The sequence below is a fragment of the Pseudorasbora parva genome, chromosome 16 (genome assembly GCF_024679245.1).
Source record: "Pseudorasbora parva isolate DD20220531a chromosome 16, ASM2467924v1, whole genome shotgun sequence".
NCBI classification, from domain to species: domain Eukaryota; kingdom Metazoa; phylum Chordata; class Actinopteri; order Cypriniformes; family Gobionidae; genus Pseudorasbora; species Pseudorasbora parva.
Genome location: NC_090187.1, coordinates 39501818 through 39522133, shown reverse-complemented (window position 1 = coordinate 39522133; position 20316 = coordinate 39501818). Strand labels below are relative to the sequence as shown.

At 37.2% G+C, this 20316-nt stretch overlaps 1 protein-coding gene across 1 annotated transcript; it reads right to left on the bottom strand.

The window, feature by feature from the left end:
• Positions 1-313: 313 nt before the first annotated feature.
• On the bottom strand, positions 314-19476 carry tspan3a (tetraspanin 3a). Its single transcript, XM_067418993.1, has 7 exons — positions 19300-19476; positions 13843-14034; positions 13213-13287; positions 9540-9641; positions 9285-9437; positions 9112-9195; positions 314-1318 (listed from the first exon to the last, which is right to left on the bottom strand). Exons 1-7 carry the CDS (start codon positions 19360-19362, stop codon positions 1226-1228), a joined length of 762 nt encoding a protein of 253 aa, XP_067275094.1. The 5' UTR covers positions 19363-19476; the 3' UTR covers positions 314-1225.
• Between the last annotated feature and the right edge of the window lie 840 nt (positions 19477-20316).

Here is a 20316-nt window from a genome sequence, read left to right as displayed (position 1 = left end):
GATTATTTTTATTGTAATAATATAATTTATATTATGAAGATATTAAGTCCTTTTTATACTAAACAAGTAATATTTTTGTAGAATACCATTAATTAATTTATTACGACAAAAAACAACTAATGCCAATTCTTACTATTTTCAAATTGTTGAAAAACTATTTTTATTTTTGATGCGTTTGTGACTGTTATACTTGCAGTTTGGTGCCTTGTATTTCTGAAAAGTCTTCCTTTAAAGTACCTGCATGTTGCAATTTCACACCTACAACATTCAAGCCAAAAATGATTCATATCAGTGAAATGAAACAACATAGGTGTCAACTTATGAAACATTTATTTTTAGATCAAAATTGCAAGCTTATTTCACAATTTTTCCTCCCTATGTACATTCATTTAAACTAATACACTGCTGACCCCGTTCTACATACCTACATGTTATCCAAACTAACGTTAAACTATATATTACTACACTAGTAATGTTCACACTGTAAGCAATGGAAAAAGGAGGAAAAGAATATAAGTTCGGTAACTTTTAGGTAGTGCATGTAGAGCGTTCCCCAAAGCTCTATACACTTTGCATGTGAACCCCATTTTGAACACAGTTTACTTTAGCTGTACGATTGGACCCATAATGCCAAGTAATATTGTGTGGTCAGTCCAGACCTGTCTCACACTGCCACTGTCCCTGAGCAGCAGACTGGTGATGGGTGACATCTGAGACAGCGGACACATCATTTCCCCATCCCAGATATTTACCATCTTGGTATTTGTAATAAAGAATTAAACCGTACACATAGTGCAAACTAACAAATGAGGAAAGCATACATTCCACATATCCATACAATAACAGCATCTTCCGCTCCATATAATAGAGACAAGGAAGAGAAAGAGTTATCGATACAAGTGTTAAAGTCTTCTCAACGGGATTAAAAACTGTCCGTTCACCATTTTGCAATCTGGCACAACGCCTTTTAGAGAAAGACAAAGGTTTAAATTAAAACGCAGTCATTTTCATTGACATATACTGTATAAATAAATATAATGCGCTTTGTTTCACCCATCACCAGTGAATTGTGTGAGCAAACCCTGTGTGAGGTGTGTAGAAAGAGATAAATTAGGGCATATCCAGTGTGCCACCTCACAGCGACAGAACCCTGAGCCCAGTGTGTGTGTGTGTGTGTGTGTGTGTGTGTGTGTGTGTGTAAAGAGAGAGTCTGTCTGCTAGATTTTCATGCATACGTCCCTCCAGTGATAAGGAGCTCATAGGCCGGGTCCCGGCTTCTGCGACACAGAACCACACTAGCGCATAGCATTCCCAGCATCTAGGGGGAAAAAAGTTTGAGTTAATTTAAAGGTCACAGATATAGGACATGTACAGTGTTACATCTGAAAACACGCTTTTTTTCTTTCCCTATGTGTGGCCCTGTTTACACCTGGTATTAAGATGTTTTAGTCGATCAGATCACAAGTACACGAGGGACACATTCATGTTTCACCTGGTGTTTTAATCCGTCACTTTTGTCCACTTTCAACCACTTCTGTCCTGAACTCGAGGGGAGGGTTTATGGGTGGGTAAACGTATGTTTTTTCAGATCGTTCAATCTAATGGACGAAGTAAGCTCACGCAATTGACATATGAACGTGTCTGGAGATGTCGGAAAAACATATGGAGAGCAGCAGCTTTCGTTTCTGCTCTAATATCCACAAGACAAGCCGAACGCTGAGAGTGTGTGTTAGAAATCAGGGTAACACTGTAGTATGGGGAACACATTGACTATTTACTCCAACTTTTGCATCAATAAACTCCTAATTTACTGCTTATTTATAGTTAGTAAGGTAGTTTTTGTAGCATTTAAGTTTAGGTATTGAGTGGAATTAAGGATGTAGAATAAGGTCATGCTGAATAAGGCATTAATATGTGTTTTATAAGTACTAATAAACAGACAATACCCTAGTAACATGCATGCTAAACAAGCAACTGTTTGATAGTTAATAACTGAACCTTAAAATAAAGTGTTACCGAAATCAGGACTGTTGAGAGAACATTGTGATTGGGACGTTTTTCGTCTTCAAACCAAACTGGGGTCTCCAGCTGACAAAGTTCCTTTAATGTTTATGCATTAGGTCAGTAGGTGGAGAGTAGCCGGTCTTTTGTCACTGTTCAAACACATTCAATCACATGAGCATTTACACAATGAAAGCAATCCAGACGAATGAAATACCTCTGGAATTATTTCTGGAATTGAAATACCTCTGGAAGTGGTAGAAAGTGGACAAACTCAAAACATTTCAGACCCTGTTTACACCTGTAGTAGCATCGTCCACTTGTGATCAGATCGACCAAAACAAATCTTAACATTAAGTGTAAAGAGGGCCTCAGGTGGTTCTGCCTTGATTGAACATGCTTCGAAAATCGAGACAAACCCTGGGACTAGTTGACTGGAGAGAAGCATCCTTTGAAATACATCCTGGATCCTGACGAGGATTAGGGATGTTGTTGGCGTGTTGTATTGAGAAAGTGAATAGTGGTTTAGTTTTCTTGTGTTCTGTTAAACTGTGTAAATTCTTTTTGTTTGCTGTTTTTTGTATACATCCTTTCTCCTGTGTTTGGTGCAGTCAGGGAGTAAGAGATTTCGGAAACATACCAAGTTCACTCACTTGTTTCTCGAAAAACAATGCTACAGACGGTTATTCTACTTTGAAATGCATGATCAATGTCGAAATGTATGTTTGTGTTTTGGTCTGTGTGATACCGCTCACTGCCAATTTACCCAATAGTATTTCGACACCCCGGGTTGCAAGTTGGTGGAAAACATAGCGCATTGCATCCATGGAAGCCAGCAAATGAACTGCTTCAGAAAATCGGGATCCATCTAAAAAGCTGGACATATTATGCCCCTTTTTACCCAAGAATTTGTCTGAAGTTTCAGTTCAAAATACCCCAAAGATTATTTATTATACCATGTTGTAAATCCCCAGTGGAAGGAAAAACATGCTGTTTTCATATATTTATCTTTAAATGCAGCTCCCAGAAAATGGCTGAGCGTGTACAACAATTAAAAAAACTAAAAAGTAAAACATCTGTTTGGTTTTAATTATAATCATCTCTATCATGGTCAAGCTCACGTGACATTGCAGTTCTTCAATCTTTATCATGATGAAAGTTTATCTCGTTTTAAAGGAATATCATTCTAAAATTCTGATATATGGTTTTCTGAGCGCACACACCTAAAGCACGCACACAGAAAGCTGGATGTCAGACGGCGCGTCACATGAGTATTAAAGGAAAATGCCGGATTTTTGGGACTTTAGCTTGTTCACTGTTTCCCCTAGAGTTAGATAAGTCCATACATACCATTCTCATCTCCATGCATGCCATAACTCTGTCTGACGCACCCACCACTCTCTTAGCTTAGCACAAAGACTGGAGGTCTTATCACAATGATATTACGCCGCGCCTGAAAATAGGCTAACTTCCGTCAACATAACTAACGTGACAACCTACACAGGGAGCGTGCTGGGACTATTTATAGATGCTGTGTAATGTCATTGTGCTGCTGCAACCATGGTACGGCAGCAAAGTTCCTGGATCATTATGCAGGAATGAGAGAATAGTTCCTAGACATATCATTCTTGAAAATCGCAACTTTTCACTCTCCGCTGGTCTTAGTACACGATGTAACTATATACATCACAACATGTAAATAGGAATATATTGGCATGTCTTTTTGCACTTACACTGTCAAATACACATAAGGCTATGTCAAAAACACAAAGTTCATATAAACACAGTCGGTTATATCTGAACGTAAACAGCAATGAAAGAAAAAGCATGGGTTTATTAGATGTGTGTATTAAAGTGAAAGCACCTATTGGTATATATGCTGTTAATATGAATCAAACAATGAAAGAGAAACAAAAAAAAAAAAATCACTCACTTCTCTTAAATGTCCCATGGCATGGACTATTTTTACCATTTTATAATGTTTCCTGAGGTGTACTTATATTGTTAGTATGGTTTTTGCATCAAAAAACGTCATAATTTAGAAATAAAAGGCATTTTTTCTATACTGATATTAGCCCTCTGACTTGAATGCTCTGTTTCAAGGGGCGTGTCTGCTGTGAGACTTCAGTGAAAACACCCACTGTTGTGATTGGTTGACATCTTTGCATTTGAAATAGGGGGCGTGGTTTACTGAGGCGCAAGCAGAGAGAGATGGAGAGCTGGGGAAAGATTGCTGAGAAAGTGTTATTGTACCGAGTTGTTGAGAGCGCTGTGAGAGCGAGTTTATTTTTTTGTATCTGAGAGCTCTGAATAAACACGAGTGAACTTTGCAACATTAATTCTCTCACAAAATGCTTTCACCACAGCTAACAAAAAACACGACATCCACATGAATACAGTAAGAGCTTCTGTTGAGGACAACAGCGTAACTCATTATAACGGCAGTTTGGACAAGTGTGCACTGCAGATATACCTGTGATTGACAGATCCGAACATTATAAAGAGTGTTCTTTGATCGCTCTCTGTAGTTTAATCATTTAAATAACAGATTTGTTTCATGCCACTAACAGAAACGACGTGAAGTTGATGGTTTTAGTCACTGGCTTGATTCACTGATTCATCAAGACGGCCAGCGGCGGGACTGACAGTATTAAACGATTTAGAAAGAAAGTCTGTGTGAACTTGAATGATTAGCTACATACAGAAATCACTGATCCCAGATCAGGCATTAATGAACACTGTTACTCATTATTTGTGGCGGTGCTGTTGATTCCACATGGTAAAGCCTGTGCTGACATCGCGACTGATAAACTGAATCCATTCTCTACTAATTCTCTGGGCGGGCAAAGCCGAGGAAGGGGAGGAAACCTTTCCTGATGATGTCATAACAGGAGAATTCAAGATGGGCTCGTCTGAGCTCTCATGTTCTCAAAGGCAGAGAAAGACAGCCAGATCTCGGTTTACACCGATCTAAATTTCTAGCCACTGGGGATAATATTCAGGCTAGGGGAACTCATATTAATGGTGAAAAACCTCATTAAATGAAAATTTCATGCCATGGGACCTTTAATTGAATAATTTTAGTAGCGTTAGTGTTTCAAAAACTTTTGAACAATATAAAAAAAATATATCTCAAAATGTTTATATAATCTGATAACCATTATGGTTTGACTATATATTGCACATGCCTAATATACGGAGAGAAAGACAATGGTCACAAAGGGAAGATGAAACAACTGCTGCCCACCATCAGCACAAAAAAAAGCCAGAAGCATCTAGAATTACTGCCACCGAGGTTATAGAAAGTGGCACATTGCCGCTCTATTTCAGAATCATGGTTAAAAAAAGGTTGTGGCGGGTAATGCACATGCTTGCGATACAACAGCTTTTATGTCAAATTGCCTGTGTGACAAAGGTCTATAAATGAGAGAGAACTGTTTCACACTGACACCAACAAATTTAATCTAAGTTCAGAATGTGGGGGAAAATATGGAAGGGAAAAACAAATCAAATAACCCTGAGAACATGTGGTGTAAGTTTGCCAAGAACAACCTAACCTACTGCCTTTGTTTCCAACTGTTAATTCAGGCAAACTGTGTCAGTAATCATGGGTAAGTCACGGGCATGTGCTGGCCTTGCCAAGACGTGGTCTAATTTGCCTTTATGCCCCAGAGGGTACTTGGAATAGTATGAATGTCAAAGTCTATGATTCAGCAGCTACAGGGTAACAAAAGCACTACTGATGCTACCGAGTGCAGAGTGATTTAGTGCATGAACTCTGTCTGACAGGGAGAAAAGAGAGAAACTATTGTTTCCCAGCTGAAGCCCTTAGATGTACAATATTTACTTAATTGTTATTCAACCTTTAAAGGAATAATTCACTTTAAAATGAAAATTATCCCATGATTTACTCATCCTCAAGCCATCCAAGGTGTATTTCTTCTTTCTGATAAACACACCTGGAGTTATATCAATAAATATGCTGATGCTTCCAAGCTTTATAAATGGCAGTGACGGGGTCCATTGAGTTTGAAGCTCAAAAAAATGGATCCTTCTATCATAAATGTACTCCACACAGCTCCCGGAGGATAATAAAGGCCTTCTGAAGTGAAGCGATGGGGTTTCGTAAATAAAATCTCCATATTTAAAACTTTATAAAATATCTAGCTTCCGGCCAGACCGCCTTCCGTATTCAACTTACATAAAAAGTGTAACACATCATATGTTGTGCCAGGTGCGTTTATTTTTTTGTTTGTTGTAAATTTGATTACAGAAGGTGGTCTGCCGGAAACTAGATATTTTATAAAGTTTTAAATATGTATTTTTATTTTTACAAAACCTCATCAATTTACTTTTAATAAGACGTTTATTAACCCCCTGGAGCCATGTGGAGTACGTTTATAATGGATGGATGCACTTTTTTGAGCTTCAAACTCAATGGACCCGTCACTGCCATTATAAAGTATAGAAGCTCCAGTTGTGTTAATTAGAAGGAATAAATACACCTTGGATAGCTTGAGGGTGAGTAAATTATAGGGGAATTTTCATTTTACTGTGAACTACTCCTTTTATATATTTTAATAATTTATTAGCACAATCACATGTTAATAGGTAATAGTTTTTCCCTCCAGTTTTAGGAACCCAATTAAATTAAAATAAAAACAACTATTATTTTATATATATACAGTCTTGTTCAAAATAATAGCAGTACAATGTGACTAACCAGAATAATCAAGGTTTTTAGTATATTTTTTATTGCTACGTGGCAAACAAGTTACCAGTAGGTTCAGTAGATTCTCAGAAAACAAATGAGACCCAGCATTCATGATATGCACGCTCTTAAGGCTGTGCAATTGGGCAATTAGTTGAAAGGGGTGTGTTCAAAAAAATAGCAGTGTCTACCTTTGACTGTACAAACTCAAAACTATTTTGTACAAACATTTTTTTTTCTTTCTGGGATTTAGCAATCCTGTGAATCACTAAACTAATATTTAGTTGTATGATCACAGTTTTTTAAAACTGCTTGACATCTGTGTGGCATGGAGTCAACCAACTTGTGGCACCTCTCAGCTGTTATTCCACTCCATGATTCTTTAACAACATTCCACAATTCATTCACATTTCTTGGTTTTGCTTCAGAAACAGCATTTTTGATATCACCCCACAAGTTCTCAATTGGATTAAGGTCTGGAGATTGGGCTGGCCACTCCATAACATTAATTTTGTTGGTTAGGAACCAAGACTTTGCCCGTTTACTAGTGTGTTTTGGGTCATTGTCTTGTTGAAACAACCGTTTCAAGGGCATGTCCTCTTCAGCATAGGGCAACATGACCTCTTCAAGTATTTTAACATATGCAAACTGATCCATGATCCCTGGTATGCGATAAATAGGCCCAACACCATAGTAGGAGAAACATGCCCATATCATGATGCTTGCACCTCCATGCTTCACTGTCTTCACTGTGTACTGTGGCTTGAGAGTTTGGGGGTCGTCTCACAAACTGCCTGTGGCCCTTGGACCCAAAAAGAACAATTTTACTCTCATCAGTCCACAAAATGTTCCTCCATTTCTCTTTAGGCCAGTTGATGTGTTCTTTGGCAAATTGTAACCTCTTCTGCACATGCCTTTTTTTTAACAGAGGGACTTTGCGGGGGATTCTTGAAAATAGATTAGCTTCACACAGACGTCTTCTAACTGTCACAGTACTTACAGGTAACTCCAGACTGTCTTTGATCATCCTGGAGGTGATCATTGGCTGAGCCTTTGCCATTCTGGTTATTCTTCTATCCATTTTGATGGTTGTCTTCCGTTTTCTTCCACGTCTCTCTGGTTTTTCTCTCCATTTTAAGGCATTGGAGATCATTTTAGCTGAACAGCCTATCATTTTTTGCACCTCTTTATAGGTTTTCCCCTCTCTAATCAACTTTTTAATCAAAGTACGCTGTTCTTCTGAACAATGTCTTGAACGACCCATTTTCCTCAGCTTTCAAATGCATGTTCAACAAGTGTTGGCTTCATCCTTAAATAGGGGCCACCTGATTCACACCTGTTTCTTCACAAAATTGATGACCTCAGTGATTGAATGCCACACTGCTATTTTTTTGAACACACCCCTTTCAACTAATTCAACTAATTGCCCAATTGCACAGCCTTAAGAGCGTGCATATCATGAATGCTGGGTCTCATTTGTTTTCTGAGAATCTACTGAACCTACTGGTAACTTGTTTGCCACGTAGCAATAAAAAATATACTAAAAACCTTGATTATTCTGGTTAGTCACATTGTACTGCTATTATTTTGAACAAGACTGTATGTGTATATATATATATATATATATATTATTGTTGTTGTTTTAACTGTAATTTATTTTCAATCCTCAAGATTTTATTTTGGGAGGATATTTGTGAAATGCTGTAAAGTTCTGTCCACAAAAATGTTGGAAAATATACAAATATGTAAAAAAGTAAACCTACACATGCTGCGTTCACAAATGCATGCTAAACTTGCATCTTTATTTTAAACCATCTTGTTTTGAAAAGATCATGATTCTTCCACGATTCTCAATCGACAACTAAAGAAAGTAACATGTAATTTAAATGTCGCCACCTACTGGTGTAATGATGTAACTGACTTTTCTTACTGACTATCTTTATTTGTAGTGTCAAGTCACTTTCGTTACAGGCGATTTGGGACGTTTCCAAAGACATCAGTGTTTACATCCGAAGTATTAACCTTTATCCCAGTACTTCTTTAATAATATGAATTATTGTAACAGAAATAATGATACTGTGTGGTCGAAAAGAAGCTATTTCATACCTATACTGCTCACTGTCTCAGCGCAGTATAAACGCAGATCTGAATGATATAGTATGATTGAACAATTAATGCAGCTCTACTAAACAGTTATTTAATTAAATAGCAGTCTTTTACTTGATAATCTTGAAACCCGCTTGGGAAAAGTAAGTCTAAGCATTTTCATGAGTAATAACACTGAAACAGCACAACAAAGAAATAAAGAAATTAATTTCTTATTTTACCTGAGATGTATTTATTCTTATATAAGATAATGTCAGACCAAAAAAGGAAAAGAAAAATTCAGAACAGCATACCTGAATTGCAGCAAATGTCAGAGCAGCCCAGATGACGTACATCATGATCTCTTTCAGTTTCTTCACAACCAGGGCTTCACATCCCTAAGGTGGTTCAACGGATATATTAACATCACATTCAGACTTCCTTTGCTTAATCGGCCACACTCACAAGCACACACAACTCCTCTCACCTCAGGATAGAGGTCTCCGGGACGGGAAAGGGAGCCGGTGCAGTTGCTCAAGTTAGGTTTGCAGCAGCTCAGTGGCACGCTGTTGTTCCTGGACTCCTTAAACCAGCTGGTGTTCTTCCAGTCTAAGTAGTTGGTGATGCCGCAGCAATGGAGCTAAATGTTGTGACAGACATGGGGATTTTATTAGGGGCCGGGTACCAATTTACTGAAAATACAATAACTGAAAGTTTTGTACATCTCATTAAGCAGTCTCACCTGTCTCTGCACATAGTCAATAGCGCGGCTAGGTGCATCCGTGTTGGTGCCGTTGTACTCATTATACACTTTCTGGATGGAGTGATTGACCTCCTCTTCTACCTAGAACCATATTCACAAGTGACAGAAAATCATTTTCCGTTTCAGGCCAATTCTGACTAAAGTTGTTAAGTTGTTAGTTCATGTCAAAATGAAATGTCCTGATAATTTACTCATCCCCATGCCATCCAATATGTTCATGTCTTTCTTTCTTCAGTTGAAAATAAAAAGATTTTTTGAGGAAAACATATCATCATTTCAACCCACAATGGACTTCAATGGCAACCAAAGTGTTGAAGGTTTAAATCAATGTAGCTTCAAGGGCTCTGCACAATCCCAGCTGAGGAATAGGGTCCTATCTAGCCAAATGATCGGTCTTTTTTTTTTTTAAATAAATAAATTTGTATCTCCTTTTTAACCTAAATTGCTCATCTTGCGCTGCTCTGCGACACACCACAGATTACGCAATAGAGTGCCGAAGTCATGACGTCTCTTTGTAGGCCAACCCGGAAGTTAGCGGCGCATGGGTTCCCTCTATCAAAAGCCTATGCATTTTCCCCATAGACTTTTGGACAATCGCAAAAAATAAGATCTGTGTTCAACAAAGAGTTATGACCCTTACACGTTTTGTCTATCAAGATAATCTTTACAAGTGAATCCAACATGTATACCGTTTGAAGCCTAAATAAAGCCGTCAGATATAAAATGCTAACGGTAGGCTATAAACGGACTACAGCACACAGTCACGGATCTACGTCATCATCAAGCTTCCTCAAACTTTATTTAAAAAACACGTTCGCTCATTATGATCTGCACTGTGTATGAACACTTATCCACTTTTTCATGAGAAATATTGCCCATTCGTTTTTTCCAAAAATGTTAGAAACTAATTGGGGTTATGCGTGCCTCTCTGAGATTTGTTTTCTCGTTTTTTAATGTTTTCTTTATTCTTTTATTATTTTGTTAGTTTATATAAAGCTTAATATTATTGTCTTTGTGATTAAGATTAGGCTATTATGCCTGATCATCGTGCCCCAAATAGACTTAAAAAAATTATTTGAAGAATCTTTCACTGTATTGTGTTTGATTGTATGTTTGCATATCATTTGCTAATTCGGCAGAAAAAAAAGTGCTTTTACCACCTCAGAAGCAATGACGACGTAAGCTAGCCGTATCAATTTACAATCGTATGTCCTTTTTCTTAGACGATTGATCATAATCGAGGAGAGAACCACTATAAATCTGGACATGTAGAACAGCGCAGCTTTCATTCGACGACTTGTGGTTCCATCTCAGGACAAAACAAAACACTCTCCACAGAAATGAAGAACTGGTAATCGGTTACCTTAATATCACAGATTTGTGTATAACAATATTTGGAAACACCACTATTTGAAAGGACTAAATATATAACTATGTATATTAACTGAAAGGTAAAATTCTAAGAACTTGAGGCTGAAACGTGGGCTAGTTTTGTATTTTTATTAAACATTTACTTACAGAATTCAAAAGTGAATGAAACGCGGGCTAGAGAGATTTCCTGTTTGTCACGATGACGTCTAAAGTCCCGGCCAAAGGATGTAGTCCCTTTTAGCAACTTGTTAGCAACCGCCGTTTTTAAGACACAATAAAGTTTAAAAAATTCACAAGCAGGTTAGAACTAGTGTGTTTTATGTCATAGATCAAAACGTGAAAATATTTAGAGGCTTTGTTAACCACAGACCTTATTTCAGGCGATTTAGCAAAAACCCATTCAAAAAACCCATAGACTTTTGAGCGAGGGAACCGGAAGTGCTAAAATGCTAACTCACTTCCGCATTTTGGCCATAGACTGTAAAAAAATATGGACTGTAAAAAAATATGGACGACTCGACATCATCCGTTTCCGCTTGGCAGATTTGAAGCTTTTAGGAGGCCTTGCACGGCGCAGACATCTTGGGACCGAGTCTGCGCAGTAGCGATTTCGGGACCGGAGTTGCGCAGTAGAGCGCAGGAAGTAGGGCAGGAAGTACAGCTGCGATATCAAAAGCCCGCCCACACTCTCGCAGATGCAGAACAATTAATTATGTTGGTGTGAAATAAACAGTTATGGAAATGTAGAAATTAAAGCTAAAGCTCCAATCTGCTCCCAAAAATTTCGAAAAAAGTCCGTTAGTGCCTCAGTGACAACTTCACTCAGAGAAGCCGTCAGTCTCAGCTGTCAATCATGACGTCACACCCCCCGTTTTTATAGCATCAAATAACTAACTCAAAGTAAACTTATTTTTAAAACGAACACCTGAAATGAAATCATCGTGATGATAACTGCCTTCAGTGACATAAACTAACTTTGGGGAAAATGTTTTGAAGTGTAATTTTATTATTTAGTTTGCCTCGCGTCCATTAGAAAACACAGAGGGGCGGCTATACTGGGACCGGTCACCGGGGGGCGATCGAGGCGCGAAAGCTTCAGTAAATGAGAGGGAGACTGGAGGCTTGGTTTTGGCCTACAAAGTGACGTCAGAACTTCGGCACTCTATCACATCATAAAGGTCACGTTAGACGTAGGCCCGCCCCCATGTTTACAAAGCAATCGTGCGAAGACTATTACAAACATCCTTTAGCAAAAAAAGGTTAAACAATGGTGTTGAATGATTTTGAAGTTGGAGGGTTTTTTTTGTTAAAGGCGTTTATATATTCTTCGCACGGTCGCTTGGGGCGGTACTTCCGCCTACGTCTAGCGTGACATTTCTGAAGCAGAGCAGCGCAAGATGAGCAATTTAGGTTTATAAATTAAGTATAAATGTTTATTTTTCTTGAAAATGACAGATGGTTTCGCTAGATAAGACCCTATTCCTCAGCTGAGATCGTGCAGAGCCCTTTGAAGCTGCATTGATTTGGACCTTTAACATTTTGGTTGCCAGTGGAGAAAAATCCTTAAAAGTTTCCCTCAAAAAATGTATTTCTTAATTAATAAATTATCATTTTAAAGTGAACTAATCCTTTAAATCATTGCGTCCTCTTTTATATCCAATTCTTATATTTATTTATTAAAATTCAGTTTGAATAATAAGACACCATAGATCTGTTACCAATCAAATGAAGTATCAACAAAAGGCTTTTTTGCATTACAGAGGTGGTACAGAAGTGACATTTAGTTGTATTTGCTTTTAATGCAGCTCAGAGGTGGCATGAATGCCTTTACGCTTCAATAAAAATTGTATAAATAATGATACAATGTTTTAAATTTGAATATATAAGTATTAAAAAATGTTTTTTTAATTATTTAAAAATAAAAATAAAATCACCAGTAGGTGGCAGCAAGTCATCTTAAAAAGAGTGTCATTGAATAATTTCCTTAACCGACTACACCCCCCCCCCATCTCTGGCTTTGACATCCACCTGTGACACATAGACTAAAAATATGTCTCCTCCCACATAAAGAATGGATTTAGTGGCACACATTTTTTAGATGCGTCAAAAAAAGCATTGCTATTCAAACAGAACAGCACAACACAACACGAGACAGGTATTACATTGTATGCAAATTCTGAACACAACTGAAAGGGTGTGAAAGGGCTTTCAAATAAAAAACAAGAGATGCAGGCACTCCTGTTTCAACAAATATTGCACTTCCTTTGAATGCAAGACTTACCTTTGCTCTGTAAATATAGCCAAGAACCACCACAACCACCTCAGTCACAAATACCAGCATGAGAATGATAACAAACTGTAAAAGAGGGATGCAAGAAAACAGGGTTTAAGGCGAAGCAAGCTGTATAAATGATGAGAAACTATCATATCCATTTATGTATCATCACAACATGTATCACCCATGGAAAAAATGTTTTTAAAGATGTCTGTTCATCAAGGCTGAATTAAATTGATTAAAAATACAGTACTGTTGTAAAATATTATAACAATTTAAACAACTTTTTTTGTTTTGTTTTATATTTTAAAACATGTTAAAATTTATTTTTTTCCTGTGATGTCAAAGCTGAATTTTCAGCATTATTACTCCAGCCTTCAGTGTCACATGATCCTTCAGAAATCATTCTAATATGCAGATTTGCTGCTCAAGAATTATTTTCAATGTTAAAAATATATGTGCTTCTTAAAACTTTTGTTATTGAAAAAGTCTTTACTGCCATTTGATTAATTTAACGCATCCTTTCTAAATAAAAGTATCTATTTCGAAGAGAGTAAATTATGATAATTATGGGGTGACCTATGCCTTGAAGCTAAACACTAAAATGCAGTGCTGGGAACTTAATAGCTGACTAACCGTGGCAAGACCGCAGCGGCTCTCTCGAATAGTGGCGCAGCATCCAATGAGTCCAATAATGAACAACAGCGCTCCGACTGCAATAATGACAACGGCTGGGATCAGGGTGTACACATCCTCAAAGAAATGGTCATAATCATCGTACGTGATGAACACGTAGGCTCCAACATAACACAGGATGCCAGCAGCGGCCTAGACGGAGATAAAAAAGAGAGTTACTTATCTGAAGGCAGGAATGATGATGATTCATGCCAAGAGATATGTCAGCATTAGTATGAGTATAAAACCGAAAAATTGATTTTTAATTGATTTGAATGCAGTACTCTTCAGAGAAAATCTTCAGAGTAAATCAGAATAAAAGCGAGGAGCCAAAAACAACTTTATTCATGTCACTTTGTTTGACTTTCAGAACTTAAGTATTTAGAATGCTGACCAACAAGAAAATCATGATCCAACACTGAAGGTCAACACACAGAAAAGTTCATAATCATCAGTTTATAAGGAAACAAGACAGGACAAAATAAAGGTTACACTTTATTTTGATGGTCCACTTTAGACATTCTACTAACTATAAGTAACTGTAAAACTATATGTCAACTAACTCTCATTAGAGTATTCAAAGACTGTCTGAATAATATCTGGTACCATTTTATTTGTATTCTCCACAACAGACAGTCTACTAACTAACTTTACTACAACATGTCCACTTATTTTACCCTAACAGTCTATTAATACTAGAGATGCACAATATATTTGGCCACCATGTGTATCAGCCAATATATCTGAATTTTTATGTTATTAATAATAATAATAAAATAATAATAGATTTTATTTATAATGCACTTTTCATTCCGAAGAATCTCAAAGTGCAACAAGGGGGGGGGGGGGGGATAACAACAAAAAATGAATAACAAGTAAAAATATAGAATACTACAAACAATCAACCAACACAGAAAACAGAACAGAAACAGAGCTGATGGTGAACAGAAACAGAGCTGATGGTGAACAGAAACAGAGCTGATGGTGAACAGAAACAGAGCTGATGGTGGACAGAAAACAGCTGATGGTGGAAGTCTCTGTTAGCTCCGCAGCACACTGTTAGCTCCGCAGCACACTGTGGTCCACTCCATGTTTCAGATTTCTCCCAGCGGCAGTGTCCCGATGACATCGCCGAGGCAAGACAGCTGAAGACCAGATGATGGGTCTTCCCCATGATGATTCAAACGATGGGGATCGCTGCAGCACCATGCAGGAGGCAGAACATTCCTCCGGGCACTTCTGTGGACACACCGGGGCCGGCGCAGATGTCCAAGCCGCTCCACGGTCGCAATGCAGGACGGAACAGCGGCGCAGCCGAGAAGCAGAACATCCCAACATCATGCCGGACGCCGACGACGAGAGCCCGGATGACGCTAGCCCGGTGCAAACTTCAGCCACCATGCAGCCCAAGCCCAAGGGAGACCACCAGTGAGCAGTCGCGGCGAGAAACATCAAATGTCCTCCAAACCAGAAACCAACCGCAGCAATTCAAACGTAAACATTAGAGAAGCGGTTGAAAACGGCGAAACGACGAACAACGACCTCTCAGTGGCTGCCAGCAATCAGCAACAGTCCCAATTGTAGCTCTGACTGTTAGACTAGTCACAAACATAAGGACATAAAATAAAATGTAAATCTAATAGTACATTAACATGATTTGTTGTGGGTGGAGAAGCGGCGAACAGACAACGCCAGCGTCCTCTCCCCCACGTTGCCTAGCCAAACCATGGCTATTGACTCAATAGGAAAATTTAACCGATATTAGGCATGTGCCGATATCAATTTTTCATATTGCGATTAATTGATGAAGTTTTATCACGATATACGATATTATCACGATATTGAAATAAGTTGCAAAAAAAAGTGTTGCCATAGCATAACAGCTTTAAGAACTATTTTTGTAAGAACAAAAATAACTGAATGTTTAAATACAATAATGCACCAAAAATATATACAGCTCTGGAAAAAGAATTAAGAGACCCCTCATTGAGAAATCAATGTTAATTGGTCTTGATATTTTTCAGAGCTGTAAAAGTACAATTTTCAAACAGATTAAATTGCAAAAGAATTAGGCTATAAAGAACAACAGGTAGGCTTACAAATTACAATAAGGTCTTATTATTTAATGCATTAACTAAGATTGAGCAATAGCTACATTTGGTACAGAAAGTATAATGTTTTTGGTAATGTTAGTTAAGAAATACTGATCATTGTTAGTTTTATCTTAGGTCCATTAAAAAAGTTATTTTGATTTTGATTGTAATGTTATTAAACAGTAACTAAGAAATTAGCATAGAATGATTAATTCTTTATAAGTATTTTTCATTGTCAGTTTGGTAATAATGAATTAACATGTTAACTAATGAAGTCGTATGTCTCAAAGTTTTACTGAACAATAACAAATAATCAGAACAGTCATAATCATTAGGGCATGTTGTAGTCCAGATTAAAACATAAAAATGTTTAAGTTTGAAAATAAATAGCCTATTAAGTCTTTAAGTATTAAATATTTGGTGCTGTGATGAATAACATTGAGATTACATAAACGAATGGCTGTTTTAAAAACTACACGCGTTTTTTGTTTGTTTGCTGGTTTCCGGGGTAACCGGTCCATTCTGCAGTTCATCAGCGCCCTCTGCTGTCACTGAGCGGCACTTCAGCAGCGCGTCTGGCTCAGTCAAGAGCAAACGCACGTTGGGCTTGTTTATATCTGAGCGCGTCCCTTTGACCCAGAATACAGCGGTTTTGAGCATTTATAAGGTTGATGGGCAAAGTATTCTTGAGTGCATTCTAAAAAAATTATAAATTGTTAATAAATTATTATTTACGATATTTTAAAGTGCCCACGATAACAATATCGTGCATATTCATTATCGTGATAAATCGCATTATCGAAAATCGGCACATGTCTAACCGATATATTAAAAAGTTAGTTTGTCATTCCAAACCCGTAAGACGGTTTATCTTCAGAACACAAATGAAGATCTTTTTGATGAAATCCAGAAGCTCTCAATAGTCCATGTGACTCCAGTGGTTCAACCTTAATATTATGAAGTGACGAGAATACTTTTTGTGCACACAACCCCCCAAAATAAAGAATTTTTAACGAATTATCTGTGTCATTCTCCTACACTGTTAACGTAGTGTAAACACTGCAGCGCTACAAGTTCTATGTCAGAACGCCGGCTCATTATTGGCCGATGCTGATCACGTGAACACCACGACGCATGCGTGTGATGGTGACGCAGGAGCTAGCCAATAACGAGCCGGCGTTCTGATGTAGAACCTGGAAATGCTGTTCTGTTTTTACTCAACGGCTAAGGAGAATGATGTTGAAGAGAGACTGCTGCTGGAGCGATTGTTAATGAGATGAACAACACACAGCGGGACTTTTATTATGTGGGACACAGTCGCCGGCGCCATTTCCGTTTTTCTAAAACGCAAGTAACGCAGCTCTGTTTATCATATTAGATACATTTGAGTGTGTTGAAAATTATGTTATGACGTTACTCTGTGCGTTCGCACAGCGGCTGCTGTGACACTTGTTCACACTGCAAAGAGTAAAGCATTTCTGCAAAAATAAACCAGGAAACCGAGGGTAATGCAGATATGACACAATTGACAGGCTCCCTCAGACGTCCCAGCTCCTTGGTTAAAATAGCAATTTTCTCACAATTTATAAATAGTTGGAAACATTTGGGATATTGTAAGAACTCAACTGAACAAAAATATACAGTATAACACTGGACTAGTGTTTTTTGGATATTTTACTGCAAAAATACTACATAGTGCACCTTTAAGGTTGAACCACAGTAGTCACATGGACAATTTTAATAATGTTTTTACTGCTTTTCTGGACCTTGAACGTTGCAGTGATGTTGCTGCCAATGGATGGTTTAGAAATCTCTTGGATTTAATGGTGAGACTTAGGTTTTTCTAATCACACTCTAAAAAATTATATAAACTGTTTTATTTATCGTCTTTCAAGTATAAAGAATTATTGCTATCAGATAAAATGTTCACATTCATGCATCCCTAACTAATACTCTAATGAGTGTTAGTAGATATGTAGTTGAAAGGTTACTTATGCCTAAAGTTGGACAATCGAAATAAAGTGTTACCAAAATAAATGATCAAATCAAGTGGCTACAAAGTGGTTTGTATCCTCCATGCATGGACCTCCAGAAATTTAAGGAACAACTTGTTTTATAGGGATTTAGTCTTTCCCATTTACAACAGAACAGTAAAATCTCCTTTGAATCAATGTAGCACAGCTCTCAGGCTCTAGAATTATGAAAAGGGATTTAATAAAGCAGCCTGATCCCTAAAAAAAGAACACGATAGTGTCATACTACCTCAATCTGCCAAGAGGAGACTTTAAACTTCATTCAGTCCCAGATTAAAGAGATTAATCAAAGGCACAAAGACAAGGAAAGTAAGTGGAGTAGTGTTTCTACAGATCCGACTGCTCAGTTTAAAACTTTGCCCCCAATCCCCCAGTTCTGTCAAACCCAAAGTTCACACAATCACAAGTTATTTTGTTGATATTTTGTTAATATGAACAAAATAATATTAAAAAAATTAAAAAGAAATTTTCTTTTGCAGATCGTAAAAGTTTTATAATTTATTATAAATTGTTTTTTTTATTAATTAGTGTGACACCTAAATTCACCTCAACAATCAAAACTAGATATAGACATAACTTATGACATGAAAATCAGTTTAGCTATTTGACATTTGCTTGGATTTTAATATCAGTAAATTTCCATTTGGAACCAATCCTTAATCAAATCAAACTTATATATTTTATATTATATACAATTTTCTTCTTATTTAACTGGATATTGTATACTCTTCATTAAAATTCATTATTAATTATATACTCAAAACATTGCATTGAAATAATGTTACAGTACAGAAAATAAAGCTGTTGGGTTTATCCAAGTCATATTAGTTTTTAAAATACATTCTCTGTTGTTGAATGATAATTGAATAATTTGAGATTTGGGATAGGTTTAACATCCCAAACAATAAAACCTAACCTGCTCGTTGGCGAGACAAAGAAGCTGACTGGCTATTTCAAGAACATCAACTCATACAAGGTTAATAAACAAATTAATAACAGTACTTTTATACTGTCACTGTTTATTATCCCGTAAAATGTCTTAAAGGTAGAATCCTTATGGAATATGTAAACAAACATTGCAATACGCAGCAACCAGCAGTTCGTTTAATTAATGCTAATATAAACACAATAGGCACATCTAATATATATATCCGTTGGATTTCAACATATTGTATGAATGAATTGTTGATTTAAAGGAGTGTGTGTAATAATGCAGCTGCTCGACACCTGACTGTGTCCATCTGACAACACTGACGCACTCTCAAATTCAGTCCCAAACGCCTCAAACTTACCCAAAATATCAGGTTCAGGAACACCAAGACCGTCTTAGACGAGGTAATCCCACACTGACCCATTATAAAAATATGGAATAAAGTCGTTTGAGTTGCAAATATAACAAGACAGGCTGCAGTTTATAAGATGGCTGTCTGTTTCCTGGCTGCCATACCACTGCTGTGTTTGGTCTGCTGATCCGGGAACAGCGCCACACAGCGGTTAGCTGACGCACTCTCATTGGCTGTGCCAAAACTTAGCGAGCAGCCTAGCCTAGACATAGCGATTATGGCAGAGAGAATGATGTTTAGGTAGGAAAATAACTGGGCATGACGTTATATTATTAATACATTTTTATTAGTAGCGCTTGATTTAAAGCATCGATCAAAACTATATGCCATGGTTTCACATGCAAGCACCACTCAAAAATATCAATAATCTTAATTTAATAATTTGTAACGGCAAAGAACTGTATTTTACCATCCAAAAAAAATAATAATATAAGGTTCACATCACATGCAAGTTACACAAAAGGATTTAACAAAGTAATCTCTTTACTGACACCTGCTGTTACATCATTGAATTGCGTAATCACGAGTCGATCAAATCAATGGCAAGCCTACATGCATACAGCACATGACTGCAGGTTTGCAAGGTCAAATATCCCACGAAATATTACATATTAAATATGCGCTAGCAACAAAACAAAAAAGAAAACAAATGAGAGAAATAAACATTTGGCTTGGCTTTGAAACAAGGTAAATACAGTGCAATCTATTTTGAGTTCACACATGGTTCACACACATATGCAAATCTGTTTTCCTTGAATAAACTTTATATTAAGGTTGAGGGGATTTTTCTTTCTACATTTTCTTCCTCTTGTGGTTGGTTAACCATGTTTGGTTTAGTGTCCTTCTACCATGTAATAGGAACAAAAAAATAATTTCGAAAAATCTTGATTTACATATTTTCCTTTACAAGCATCTGGTTCTATTGCTTAGATCATTTAGTCTTAAAGGATTTGGATGAGACATGCG

What these genes read in the sequence shown, in the direction of transcription:
- tspan3a (XM_067418993.1), bottom strand. Translation starts at nt 19,362, where the DNA reads ATGGGTCAGTGTGGGATTACCTCGTCTAAGACGGTCTTGGTGTTCCTG. An exon ending in TCCTGAACCTGATATTTTGG is followed by an intron (nt 14,035 to 19,299) that starts GTAAGTTTGAGG and finishes ATCTCCGTCTAG; the next exon opens with GCCGCTGCTGGCATCCTGTG. An exon ending in GCTATATTTACAGAGCAAAG is followed by an intron (nt 9,642 to 13,212) that starts GTAAGTCTTGCA and finishes ATATGGTTCTAG; the next exon opens with GTAGAAGAGGAGGTCAATCA.